The sequence below is a fragment of the Equus quagga genome, chromosome 3, assembly GCF_021613505.1.
Source record: "Equus quagga isolate Etosha38 chromosome 3, UCLA_HA_Equagga_1.0, whole genome shotgun sequence".
Taxonomy (NCBI): domain Eukaryota; kingdom Metazoa; phylum Chordata; class Mammalia; order Perissodactyla; family Equidae; genus Equus; species Equus quagga.
In genome coordinates, this window is record NC_060269.1 from 53,608,910 (window position 1) to 53,623,722 (window position 14,813).

Here is a 14,813-nt window from a genome sequence, read left to right on the forward strand (position 1 = left end):
TGACTCTGCTGTTTAACATTTGGACAGTCTGAAAGCACCACTACTTTCAACAAACAGTAAACTTGCCAAATATATAGCATCAAACATTAGGCACTATATTTTAGACATGAAATTAAGTGGATGCATATAATAATTATGTAGTGTAATGGTAAAGAGCAGTCCAACCAGAGTTAGAGTGCCTAGTTTTAATCCAGGCACAACCATTTAATAAAACCAATATATTTTCATTTCAACTGCCTCTTTGTTGCATTCCTTTATCTCTTAAGTCAAGACATGATTTATTTTCATTGTCATTACACTGCATTCTATAATGATTTCCATTTCCAAAATTTGTTGCAAACACTGAGATCTAAACCAACTGCTTCCATCAAGTTTCTTCGCTTTCGAAGGCTGCAGATCTTTTCAGTAAATACCTGCCATGTGTCTGGTATAAAATGTTGCACCCTGGGATCTGGATCGCTTCTTTCTTCTCGAAATAAGTAAGGTCCCATGTACGTTAACTGAAACCGAGCTGCTCCCATGTGAACTGAATATTTAGAAATATCCTTCTCAGTAGCTGATTGTGCCACCTAAAATAAGCATTACATATTAGATTTTTGTACCATTTCACAATTTTTAATCTGGGCAAGGAAATTATTATCAATCATATTATAGTTTGCTTTGTTTCAATACGATTATTATTTCATGTTTCTTTCAATATCTTACAAGTCTTAAAACCATATAACCGGGGCCGGATCGGTGGCCGAGTGATTAAGTTCGCGCACTCCGCTGCGGCGGCCCAGGGTTCCGATCCTGGGCGCGAACATGGCACCGCTCGTCAGGCCACGTTGAGACGGCGTCCCACATCCCACAGCTAGAAGGACGTGCAACTAAGATATACAACTGTGTACAGGCGGGGTTTGGGGAGATAAAGCAGAAAAAAAAAAGATTGGCAACAGTCGTTAGCTCAGGTGCCAATCTTCAGAAAAAAAACCCAAAAACCGTATAACCTAGTTTCAAAGGAAGTAATCAAAGGAAGGTAACATTTGATTCAGGTTATCAATTCTGATACATGGGAAGTAGACAGGTATTACATCTTTACTGTAATTTTTTAAATGCTATTTTATGTGGCAGTACCATGTTCCATAAGAATATAAGTAAAATGCAATATGAAATTAATATTTTAATTACAAATCAATGTAATCTTTGATAATTGTTAAATATGAACAACTCATACCCACACACAATAAAAACTGTGTTTCCACTGAGGAACCCTTCCCAATCCTAAAAGGGCATCTTTGGTAAAGGAAATATTCTTACAAGCATCTATACTATTAGTACATATTATCTTACAAATTATTTTACTCAAAGAATTCTGGTTAGACAACTCTTATTACTAAGGAACCTAACATCAAAGAAATTCACATGTTTTGTATAGCCTCTATTCTTGAAGTTCTGATAACACTTGATTATGATAATATTAGCAAAGCATGGAAAATGTAAATTTATATGTTGAGGTATTCTGGTTGAGAATCAACTACAAAACACGTTTTGAAATATTGATGGCTTGAAGAAGGAAGAACTTCCATTTAAAAACTGCCATTTTCTGTTAATTTCTTGTTTAAGGAGAAAAGTGTGATAGTAGTTTTGGTCACACGATAGTAAAGCAAATATCCTATTTCAGACCTGGATCAGTTGGAAACAGTGGGGAGCTAGATTTCTGTCCATTATCATCACCAAGTTTTTCAGTTTTGTTTTTTTTTAAGAGAGAAAGAAATACTTTCCTAGGGCTTGTAAGCTTATTTTAGGAAAATGGTTTCTTCCAATTTCTTGGATCTCTAAAAGAAGTGGGGAAACATAGCTCTTCCTCCGTGGGAAAGAAGCAATATGCTCTTGCAATATGAAGTAGCGATAGAACACCCTGAGAAAGAGATGTCTAGTCCATGCTACGGTTGGATTTGGACTATGACCTCATCTCGTATTGTGCATCAAGATATTTTTGTGCAGTGTATTTCTATATCCACAAGCTTCAAAAGCCTTGTTAAATATGACAGTTGAATTTTAGTTATGGCACTTGAGTAATCAAGTATAAGGCTTTCCATGCTGGATGCGAAGTATGATGGGGTGAACAAAAATCCCTGGGAAAGTTGGCCTCGAGATCTCTAGAGGGACCCTACAGAATTGTCAAGGAGTGGCCCAAAGTCATCCTGAGAATAAGGGAGCACGATGCAGCTAGGAAGGATTTATGGACCCTGTTAGCATTTATCAGGAATAGAGAAACTAGTAAAAGGCCGGATCTATGTGGTGGGTAAGTATGAAGGCTCAGGAGAGTTATACAGCCATTAAAAGAAGGACCAGTTCTGGAGGAAGTGGAAGGCTAATCATGGCTCCTCTTTCTGGCTAGTCATAGTGAGTTGACGTCCTCTCCTTCAATCCCTCCCTTTCCTCTACTAACAGAAAGTGTCTCTACTTTAACAAAACCAAGCAATAGCACAGGTAAAGCTACGCTGTTTCTATATGTACTATCTCTATGGTTCTCAAGTCAGTACTCGGAGAGAGATTTTGACTTAAAAAATATTTTCTCTTCAAACAAATTCTTTTGAAGTAACAACTGAAGACAATTAAATAAGAAATTTAAAGGAGTCAGTATATGTAAGAATATTCAGTAGAAATAATTGTAAGTAAAGTTTTTCTAGGAAAAAACAAAATTAAGTTAATCCATTTCTCTGAAAGTAAATTTTGATTATTTCCATAAGTCTTTAGAAATCTCCCAGATAAATAGACAACACATTTACAGGCAACAATAATATCTACAGGAGAATTCTTTCCTTCCCTTCACCCTTCACTCCTTTCTTTATTCCTTCCTTCTATTTATTGAAGAGATATTTTAAACTTACTGCATAAGGAGCACAGCAAGAAATAAGATAGAGAAAGGCCCTGTGTCTATGGAACTTACTTTCTAATTTTGAGACACAAACAAAAAACAAATGAACAAAACATAAACAAAAAATTCAGATAGTGACATATGCTGTTAAGAAAGAGAAATAAGGAAATTTTTTAGTGACTTCGTGGATAAGGGGAATGGTGGAGGAAATGCTACTTGAGATTGGAAGGTCTCAAGCTGGCCATAAATGTTTCTTTGATAAGATGATACTTCATCTAAAACATTAACAACCAAAGGAGTAAGCCATGCTAAAATCTGAGGGAATAAATGTTCATATACAAGAAATAGCTGAGGCAATACTCAGAGACAAAATGGAATTCTGTTCATTCAACAAACAGAATGGTTGGAAACCAGAAGAGAGAGGTAACCAGAGACCAGCTATGTAGGACCCTAGGGACTTTGGTAAGAGTTTATTCTAAGTAACTCCATTTGGGATGATACAAAAAAAAAAAAAATACCATAAAGTGAATGGTTTTTAAACAGCAAGCATCTGTTTCTCATAGTTTTGGAGGCTGAGAAGTCCAACATCACAGCATCAGCAGATTCAGTGTCTGGAACGAGCCTGCCCCTACATGGCCATCTTCTCACTGTAACCTTACATGGTGAAAGGGTGAGCTAGCTCTCTGGGGTCTCTTTTACAAGGGCACTAACCCCATTCATGAGGGTTCCATCTTCGTGACCTAATCACTTTCCAAAGGCCCCACCTCCAGATACCATCACTCTGGGGGTTAGAATTTCAACATATGAATTTTGAGGGAAGACACAAATATTCAGTCCATAGCACTCCTGGTACAAATGAAACATTTATTCTAGGTAAATACACATCTATAAAAAATATTAGATCTGTGTTTATATAGGATGATACTTAGTAACCATTAACTTAATCTAATATACATTAATTCTAAATGCATTCCATAAAATACTACACACACACACACACACACACTCATATATATGAATGTCATGTAATATTTCTATAGCATCTACCTGAGGATATAATGAGTGTGCCAAGTTGTCAAATCCAATATATCTTAGATATTTGGCTAATTTTTGTCGATGTGTATTTTGTAATAGTTCTGAATATTTTTCATGGATTATGTGAATCCTTTTCATCAAGTTAATTATTATGCTTATATCTCTGGATTCTGCTTCTGTTGAGACAAAATATTGACATGCATAACTTAAGTTAGGCAAGATATTGATAAGGAAACCCCCAAAGCTGACAATTTTATTGCGGGATTAAAAAAACATTTTTATATGAATCACTCGCAATAATTGAGGAATTCGTAACGACCAGTACTGCATAGCAGTGAGAGTGTTGCCACTTGAGTGAGAGCAGAGTTGCTAGTTTTAGCAAATAAAAATACAGGAGACCCAGTTTGGGATACATATTGCATGGCACATACTTATACTAAAAAAGTTCATTTTTTATCTGACATTTAAATTCAACTTGTCTGTACTTGACTTAGGAACTTGGAAAGTTACATCTCTAAGCCTCATTTCCTTTTATCTGTAATGGGGATAATAATAATAGGTCTCACTTCCTACAGATATTATAAAGATTAAACAAAATAATCCATGTAAAATGATACAATAATGGCAGCTGTTACTATTCATCATAAGGACTTATATGGAAGAGGGTCTGAATGGACTTTTTTTAAAAAAAGATGACCGTTCCATATTTATACTTTTAATGTTTACTTTCCTGTGACCACACTCAGAAGATAAATATCTTTCATCATCCCTTCAATCAAAAATGTTTATTATCTTGAGGGCTGGCACAGCAGTTAAGTGCTGCTTCTCAGCGGCCCGGGGTTTGCCGGTTGGGATCCTGGGTGCGGACATGGAACCGCTTGGCCCGCCATGCTGTGGGAGGTGTCCCACATATAAAGTAGAAGAAGATAGGCATGGATGTTAGCTCAGGGCCAGTCTTCCTCAGCAAAAAGAGGAGGATTGGAAGTAGTTAGCTCAGAGCTAATCATCTTAAAAAAAAAAAAGTTTATTCTCTTGCCCTCAACATCACAGTTGTACCGATTCACTAATTATTTAGTTTGTGTGTATACTTTGGAGTAACAATGTTATATTAAAATCCTTGCTCTATCACTGACGCTTGGGCACATAATTTTTTCTCCTAGAACCTCAAGTTTGTATGAATAATATCCGTACTACCTATATATATATATACATATATATGTATGTTATATATATAGTCTTTCCTCAGTATCATCAGGGGATTGGCTCCAGGACTCCTGCAGATACCAATATCCATGAGTGCTCAAGTCCCTTGTATAAAATGGCATAGTATCTGCATAGAACCTATGACATCCTCCTCTATACTTTAAATCATCTCTGGATTACTTACATTAGCTAATACAATGTAAATAGTTGTTATACTATTTTTATGTATTGTTTAGGTAATAATGACAAGAAAAAAAAGTCTGTACATGTTCCGTACAGATGCAACCATTGTAGGGCTTTCGTTTTTCAGTTGGTTGAATCTGCGGATGTGGAACCCATGGATACAGAGGACCGACTGTATATTGTTTGGGTTGTGGATACTGTGAGATGCTACAGTTAGTTCAGAATGTGCTTGAGTCCCTTGAGAGACCGATCATTAAACTCCTTGAGACCAGGGCCCCTGTTCTGTTCAGAAGCCCCGTGGGCACAACAAGGTACTCAGCTCATGATTGGCCTTGAAGAACTGTTTGCTGAATTGAATTTCAAACTGAATCCATCCACCAATATCTATCACACACACAAATAACCATGATGTTATTACTGGATCAAAAAATCTTCTTATTCTTTACACATCATTAGAGTTCCTAAAGTCAGTACAGGACAGATGAATCAGAAGCCATGCCCAATCCCAATTCTTTTGCTTTGTTCTAACTGATTTTTTTATTTTAAAAAATTTCTAAGGGGCCAGCCCTGTGGCTGAGTGGTTAAGTTTGTGTCCCTACTTCGGCGGTCCAGGGTTTCACCCGTTCAGATCCTGGGCACAGACATGGCACCACTCATCAAGTCACGTTGAAACTGTGTCCCACATAGCAGAGCCAGACGGACCTACAACTAGAATGTACAACTATGTACTGGGGGGCTTTGGGGAGAAGAAGAAGAAGGAAGGAAAAAAAAGAAGATTGGCAACAGATGTTAGCTCAGGTGCCAATCTTTTTAAAAAAATTCTAAAATTAATGTATTTATATACCTGTTTTTAAACAGTATTCCATCCATAATTTGAAACAGGCATCCATTCCTACCATTTCTGCAGTAAATCTTACAGATTTAACAGGGCATATTTGTAGAAAATCTTCTAGTCTTTTTATTCCAGATTTAGGACTTTCTTTAATTTCCTTTTCAATATATAGGGACAAGTTATTCCATCGTTCTTCCTCTCTCTTCTCTAGTTTAGCTAGTTGTCTCTTTTGATTTTCTTCAATAAATTTTTCTGCATTTGTCTTCTAAAAAAACAAAGAAATAGAAAACAAATCAACTAAATAATAAAAGCAAATGTTTCCAGAATAATACATTTGATATTTTTGAAGGAAATATTTAAATATCTCAGGCCATTAGTTTACTATTCAGGACATTCAAATAGCACATCAAATAGGACCTTGGAAGTCTCAAATAACTAAATGCAAACATCTGTTTTTTACACAACCACGATCATTTGCCATTCCCTTTCTCTGTCTCCTCAGTTATTATTTCCTTAACCCATTATGCTGAAAACCAGTGTTCTGGCATCTCATGTCCATGGGGTTGGATCTAAGAAAGACCATTTCTAACTAATATCCAACTGGGACATATATCATTTTTGAGATTAGACCAACTGTGGTATAATCACAAAAACTGTCCTGGAGTGTAGCATGCTGTACTTCATAGAAAAACAAATACGAATTTTGTCCTGGATCCCCAGGAGAAATCTAATAGGTCTGAATGGGGTACAATTAAAGTAGTTATAAAGACTGGCACAATCAGGTTTAAGATTGCAATGTCTGGACTATTGTATGTAATAGAGAATGCTGCCACGGCCAAACACTGTGACAATCCTTCTTGTCCAGATCTCAGGGTGTGTCCTTATTTAGCTCTCCTCCATTCTCTATCTCCTTAATATGGAAACAATGGACCATTTCAAGAATCCCTGTGTACCAGTTAAGTGACGTTAGCTCCTCAGGGGAGTAGCATATCCTAACTAGAGGTTAAAATAGATCCCTGGAAAGTGGGGTATACATGATAACATGTAAATGACATGATAACATCCAGAAAATGAACTTCATTAAGCCAAAAATAGAGAATGAAGAGTAAGAAAATGTTTTCAATATATATGACAAGGAATATTATGTTTTAAATATACATAGCTCTTAGCAATCAATAAGCAAAAGGAAAATACTACAACAATAGTAGAAGATAAAGGACATAAAAGAGAAATTCATAGAAGAAGAAACACAAATGGACTCTAAATTTTGAAAAGATATTCATATCACTGGTATTCAAAGAAATTGAGATTAAGATTCCTTGTTGAGAGAAATTCCAAAAAATAAATAAATAAATAAAACAGGCACTCTCATACACTGATGATGGTTATCACAGCTAAATGGTTAAAAGAGCAAGTTCCAGAGTCCAGCAGGCATGGCCACCCACTAACTATGTAAGTGAGCACAGTGTTTTTCACATAAGAGTTTGATAATCAGTAACATATTTTGTTATTATTACTTGTATTAATGTTATAGTAAGAATGGGAATTAGCATAGCCCTCCTAAACGAGAACGTATTGATTTATATCAAAAGCTCTAAAATTTTTCATAGTCTTTAACCCAGCAATTACTTCTCTAAGTAATTAGAAAAGAGTAGAAAGTTTCAGATAAAATTATGTTTATCATAGCATGTTATAATAGTAAAATAATGGAAACGTAATGAACAGTAAGAATAGGAAATGAATGTATTACAAATTATTATTAAAATATTAAAAGGAAAAGTTTATTTCCCGTTCATTGAAATAGAACATTCTCCAAAATATGTTGTTTAAATGGGAAAAATAATAAAACCACATGAAAAATTTTTAATTATATGTATGTATGTATGTACGTCTGTAAATGTGTATAGCTTGTGTGTACACAAACGTATGTACATACGTTTGTAAATGTGTATAGTGTGAAATATTTTGGAAGGATATTCACCAGAAAGTTAATAGAAGCAACTTTTTGGAGGGGCAAAATTTTAGTGATTTTTCTTTTTTTATATACTTTTCTAGATAACAATTTACTGGATGTGCTTGACCTTGATAATCTTTTTTAAAAAACTATTTAAAATTTGGGAAACATTTGGGAAGCTATTATGGAAGTATATTTAATGACACAGAAAAATGTCCAATATGCATTGATAGGTGGGAATATAAGTTAAAAAGATATACTTTTTTGTAAAAAACACACTATATGAATAAAAATGACTGAAAGTTTGTATGTCAAAATGTTAATAGTGATTATCTGTGGTATGTGAGAGTATCAACATTTCCTTTCTCCTTTTTTTTTCTTACCTATTTTTCTATTTTTCAAAAGGGAATGAATTAAACAAATAATAACATGCCATATTATAGAAGATTATAAGTCACAAAATTGTGTCTCAAAAGATTTTTAATAATGTGAATGAGAAAATGACTATAAAGAAACTCACCAAAATGTTAACAGTGCTTAACTCTGTGTGAAGGTCCTATTAGGATTTTGCTTTCTTCATTACACTTTTCTTCATTTTACAAGCATTGTAATGGGAGAATAAATTGTTTTATCTTTTGTAATTTGTGGTTAGTATTTACAGTATACTTGATTTGACAGTTATTAATTTTTTTTTTATAAAAAGTGTTTTGTCTTTAATAACACATGAGACTACTGATGTGTACAATACCAGATATTTCCAATGAGGAGTTCACATGGAGAGTAGAATCTTAGGATCTCCACATGCCTGAGTCATGCTAGATCAAGAAGGTACCTGGTGTTTTCTTTTCTTTTTCCCAGAAGAATTTTCTGGAGGTGGCAGAGCTCTTTCTTGTACAATCCTTACTGATCTGTTACTTCCTATCAAAGATTTTCCAAAGACATGATAAAAATGATGTAATTTCTGTATTTCCCATCTTCCTTTGGCATCTTTGGATTTAGCTGTAGGAAATAAATTATTAAAACATGCTGGTAATGCTATTTATAAATGAGAGTTCCATTCAGAGAGCATTCATGAGAAAGGCTTTGATAAATTCCCTTAGAAATTCACATTAATCTAATTAGAGACATGTTAGAGATTGAGCTATAGAAATTTAAATTATTTGAGCTATATTTAAATATCATGGAAGGATCTAAAGCAGTGCCTCTTATTTGCATATTCACTTTCTTACAATCTTCTAGGCATTATGGATATTCCCCACTGAACAAGTCAATGGTAAATTTATGCCCTTCTTTTCTTCCAGTGCATCAAAATCACAAGATAAAACACCAGCTCTTTTGCACTGTTGGTGCCACTGGGCACAGGGTCAAGAACAAAGCACATGAACACTCTGTAAGACCAACTGACTTGAAAATAGAATCTCTGAAAACTACCCCCATATCAGGTCAAAAACATTTGCCTAAAACAACTTAATCAAATTCCAGATAATAGCATAGAATGGACTGTGGAAACAGGACATTACCAATTTGCAGACTATTCTTAGTCTGAGGAGTACTGGACACAATTGAAAGGAACGTATCCTTTCTCCAAACTGCTGCCAAAGCAATCCTTTTAAAGTAAACCTGATTTCTTGCTCCCATGGTTTAATCATTTCAGTGGCTTCCTGTTTCTCTTCCATTACTCAAAATCCTCACTAGAGCCTGCGTGATGATCCTGCATCATCTCACATCTCTGTACTCTAGGCTCTCTGGCCACTTCCTGTCATGATGTCCCCCTACTGGTCCCCACTAGTACCACACAGCCAACTAACTGCCTTCATCTTTCAGATTTGGCTTGAAAATTCCCCAATCCCTCTAGCAGCCTCTTTTCACCCTTTGCTCATGATTACTCATCATAATAGTCATAATTTTACTCATCATAATTTTAAATAAGCATCTCTGTGATGCTCTGTTTACTGTCTGCTTTCTCTGCTAGGCTGTGAGCACTCCCAGAGCAGGAGTATGTCTTTCACGTTCCCTGCTGCATCCCTGGAAGCCAGCACAATGTCACTTCATAAGACAGAGGCTGAATGAGTCTGTGAGAGACCCACAGCACCACTCAGGCTGCCATCTCACAGGCTATAAAAACTCGTAATTGTGTGGCACTGATTTTTATTTTTTCCTATCCTGATTTTCTTGTGCCAGCTTGAATTCCAAGAAGAGAACAAGATTATAAGCTATATTGGTCCAAAATATCCCACTGCCAAAATAATTATTTGAATATTTAAGACTTATTTCACTTAATAAATAGAGTTCTAAACAATATTCTAGAGCAAGTAATTACTATAATTACCAATTGGCGCAAATAATGACAATACAATGTGATTAACGAAGGCATTGGGTCTTATAAGATAATACAAGGAAATTTTTAACCCCAAACAACAAAAACTGAAAGAACTTTAATAATAACATGTAAAGTAATTTGTTGTAGCAACTGGAGAAAAATAAAATGCTAAAGATTCTGTCTGGACCAAACAGCTTTTTCCTCCAATAGGTCAATTGGAATCTCAATTTTCAGATTAAAGAAATTAGCTTCTTCCCGGTCCTGCTGTGAAGGTGATGGAAATTTATATAGTGGCAGAGAGAGAGAAGAAGGAGAAGATAAATTACACTTCATTCATCTCAGATGAGTCATTTTTTTCTTATACGTATGACACAATTATTCAATAAATAAGAATGTTGAAAATGTTTGCTAGATATTAGTTATGTTTACCATCACTGCTGCACCTAGTCCTTTCAAAATCATCGCTGAGAGGTCTAGCAGAATGCCAGTGTGTGAGTTCATCAAATTCTCTCTTTTTAGAAAGAGAGAGAACAGCTGGGTCATCACTGAGAAAAAAACAAAAGACATACATTATAATACACATCTAATTTTTTTCTTTTTTAGTTTCTACTCTAAACCATGAACTTACTTAGGTTCTCTGCCTTTAATTTTATAATTATGAATGAGCAAAACACATTTTTTACAAAGAATATATCTCTTGACAAAATAGTCTAGAAGCAGGCAAGAACATCTGTGGAATTGTCATCTCTATAATGATTTTTAAAAAGCACATATTGGGGTCAGCCCAGTGCCATAGTGGTTAAGTTCACGTGCTCTGCTTAGGCAGCCTGGGGTTTGTGGGTTCAGATCCCAGGCATGGACTTACACACCACTCATCAAGTCACGCTGCGGTGGTGTCTTACACACAAAAGAGAGGCAGATTGGCACAAATGTTAGCTCACCAACAATCTTCCTCAAGCAAAAAGAGGAAGATTGGCAACAGATGCTACTCAGGGCCAATCTTCCTCACCACACAAAAAAAGTACATATTAAGACTTTCTTTGTATGGGAGATTGAATTAAGTACCAAATAATAGCCAAGAGTATATAGCCTCACGTACTATAAAGATATTTCTGAAGTTGAGAGACGCTTCTGGATTATTTTTCCTGTTTCTTTGTGTGTATGTGTGTGCACTTGTGAAATGTTTCAAGCATAAAGAAAAGATTAGACAATAAATGACACCTGTGAACCTACTATTCATTCATCCCAAGATATTCACCGAGTGCCTGCTATGTGCCAGGTACTCATCTAGATGCTGAGAATATGTCAGTAAACAAAACAGACATTAAAAAAAGTCTTTGTAGAGTTTATATACTAACAGAGTTATAGACAACAAAGAAATATTAAGGCAAAATATATACTCTGCCAGATGGTGAAAAGCATGATGAAGAAGAATAAAGCAGGAAGACAGGACAGTGAGTTCCGGGAGAAGGAGAAGGTGTGATTTTAAGTATAATGGTCAGGAAAGGCTTTGCTGACAAGACACTGGGACAATGAGTTAAAGGTTGTCTGAGTCAGAACACGTTGAGCAAAGAAAACAGTAAACAGAAAGGCTGCGAGGTGGGTCTGTGATTATTATGTTCAAGAAACACAATAGCTAAGACATGGAAACAACCTAAATGTTCATCAATGAATGGATTACAAAAATGTGGTGCATATATATATATATATATATATATATATGCAATGAGATATAATCAGCCATTAAAAAGAAGGAAATCCTGCCATTTGCGACAACATGGATGGAATTTGAGGGCATTGTGCTAAGTGAAATAAGTCAGACAGAGAAACACTAATACTGTATGATCTCATTTATAGTGGAATATAAAATAAAAAGGCCAAGCTCACAGAATCAGACGGTAGAATGGTGGTTGTCAGGGGCTGAGGAGTGGGGGAAATGGGAAGATATTTATCAAAGGATACAGATTTTCATGTATAAGATGAATAAATTCTGGAGATGTAATGCACAGCACAGTGACTATAGTTAACAATACTGTAATATATACTTGAAAGTTGATAATAGAGTAGGTCTTAAATGTTCTCACCACATAAAAAAGAGTTATTATATTTGATGGATGGGTTAACTAACCTTGTTGTGGTGGTCATTTTGCAGTATATACTTGTATCAAATCATCTTATTGTATACCTAAAATTTGCACAATGTTCTATGTCAATTATATCTCGGTAAGGCTGAAAAAAAAAAAAAAAACCAGAAAGGAGGCCAGGGTGGACAGAGCAAGAGAGCTTGGGAGAGATGAGTAGGGAACACGGTCAAAGAGGTAAAGAAGAGCAGTAAAGCCCTGTAGTCCTTTTAATCTGAGTGAGTTGAAACTCCTTGGAGAGTTTTGAGCAGAGGAGAGAAATAATCAGATTTTTCACCTGACAGCATCACTCTGGCTGCTATGAGACTATATTGAAGGTGGCAAAGGCAGAAGTAGGAGAGCAATTAGGTGGCTACTGTAATAATCAAGAGATGATGGTAGATTGTACAGGGGATGCAGGGTGGGCAGAAGCATGAAAAGGAAACACTCTATCTCTGTACTTTGGAAGAGGAGAAATAAATTTGTATGACAGTTTGAATGTAGTATGAGAAATATAAAGAGAAGTCAAGGATGATTCCAAGAATTCCAGCCTGAGAAACTGTAAGAAAAGAGAAGATGGAGATAGGGAACACTGAGGGAAGATCAGCTTCCTGCAAGAAGATCAGGAGTTTGGCATTTACACATTAAGTTTGGGATGTCTTTAAGACATCCAGTTACAATCAGAAGTTCAAAAGATTGACTCAGGATAAAATTTGGGGAATTTTTAGCAAAAAAAAAAAAGCTGGAGATAAGAATTTAAAACTTGCTAGCAAAAAGTTGATATTTAAAGTCATGACACTGGATGACCAAGGGAAAGATCACTCACTTTGTTAACTGTTAATGATTTTCCAAGTTTTCTTGAGATCTTATTTACCTTAAAGAAATAAAGCATTAAGGATACACTTTAAGCCTCCTAGATACTGCCCAGAAATGCCATTCTTCTCTTTTCTAAAAAGTAATTGTCACCTTGTATTTATCCATGGTATATATCATGTTCGTATCATTACTAAATAGATGCACATAAGTAACAATATGATAAGTACAACATTCTCCAACTTGCTGTGTTGCATTAGCAACGTGATTTTGAGATTCATACATGCTGATGTGTGCGTGCGTGCGTGCAGTTTTTTATTTTTACTGTGGGGCATTCCATTGTATTAATATCCCACAATTCATTCTCCTACTGTATCTAGGATATTTAGTTTACTTCTATACAAATAGGACTGAAATGCTCATTAATGCAATTCACCCTTACGCAAATATAGGCGAATTTCTCTAGTTAAATTGCAGGTTGTAGAGAATGCATATCTTGAACTTTACTAGGTTTTATCAATTTCTATTCCCATTGGCAACATGTAAATGATGTTTCCATGGCCTCACTAGTTGTTTCCATTGCCACATATCTTTGGTATCACTTAGTCTTGTAAATTTTACTGAAATAAAGGGTATTAAATAAAATTTAATTGTAGTTTTAATCTTCATTTCCTTGATTAACAGTAAAGTTAAACATCTTTTCATAGTCTTATTGGCTCTTATCACACTTACTTTTTTATTAAATAACTGCTCCTATTCTTTTCCTATTTTCTACTGCCTCATTCATCATTTTCTTATGAATTGTAGGAATTCTTTATACTAATCTTTTACATTAATCCTATGCTGGTTGTATACATTCTAAATATCTTCTCCAAATTTTTTATTACAATATGTAATTTTAATATCAAATGTATTACATTTTTCTTAATGATTTAAGTTTTATATAGCATTTAAATGCTCTTATATCTCTACCCTGAGGTCATAAAGATATTTTCCTATATTTTCTTCTGCAAGTGTGACTATTGTCTTTCACATTCAGATTTCTATCCACTTGGAATTTATTTTGTTGCATAGTGTCATATAGAGATACTTTCATTTTTAAAAGAAAAATACATATTTTGAAAACATATAACATTTACCGAATAATTTGTTATTTTCACAGTCATTTGTTTTGTCATGTCTGCCATATATGCAATTGGTAGGATCACATTTGCTTCCAAGTGCTCCAGTCTCCTTGTGAGACCACCAAAGTCCATGTTTTCCCCACCCTACGCATTCCAGCATTCCTTATCTCCTCATCGTTAACTGCCTAAAAGACCCATCCCTAGAATGATGGTTAATATTTGGACTCCCTAAGTCATCTCAGAATTAGTTCCATCAGGCCAGACTCCTCTGTTTATCTCATTCTTTACTCAAAGTCTACACTTGTAAGGTCGCCACCATCATTACCAGACTCTAATCATCATGTGAATCTATTTCTTTAACCTCAT

The 14,813-nt window shown here is 35.1% G+C and overlaps 1 protein-coding gene across 1 annotated transcript in view; it reads right to left on the reverse strand.

Moving 5' to 3' along the window:
- The window catches only part of LOC124236751 (probable ATP-dependent RNA helicase DDX60), a 75,097-nt gene extending 65,389 nt beyond the window's left edge, over window positions 1-9,708 (reverse strand). The window contains exons 1-5 of the mRNA XM_046655724.1: window positions 9,591-9,708; window positions 6,129-6,353; window positions 3,911-4,074; window positions 1,321-1,327; window positions 414-556 (exon numbers count right to left, since the gene is read on the reverse strand). Of these exons, the coding sequence (XP_046511680.1) occupies window positions 414-556; window positions 1,321-1,327; window positions 3,911-4,074; window positions 6,129-6,353; window positions 9,591-9,708 (657 nt within the window). The remainder of the gene's footprint in view (window positions 1-413; window positions 557-1,320; window positions 1,328-3,910; window positions 4,075-6,128; window positions 6,354-9,590) is intronic.
- Between the last annotated feature and the right edge of the window lie 5,105 nt (window positions 9,709-14,813).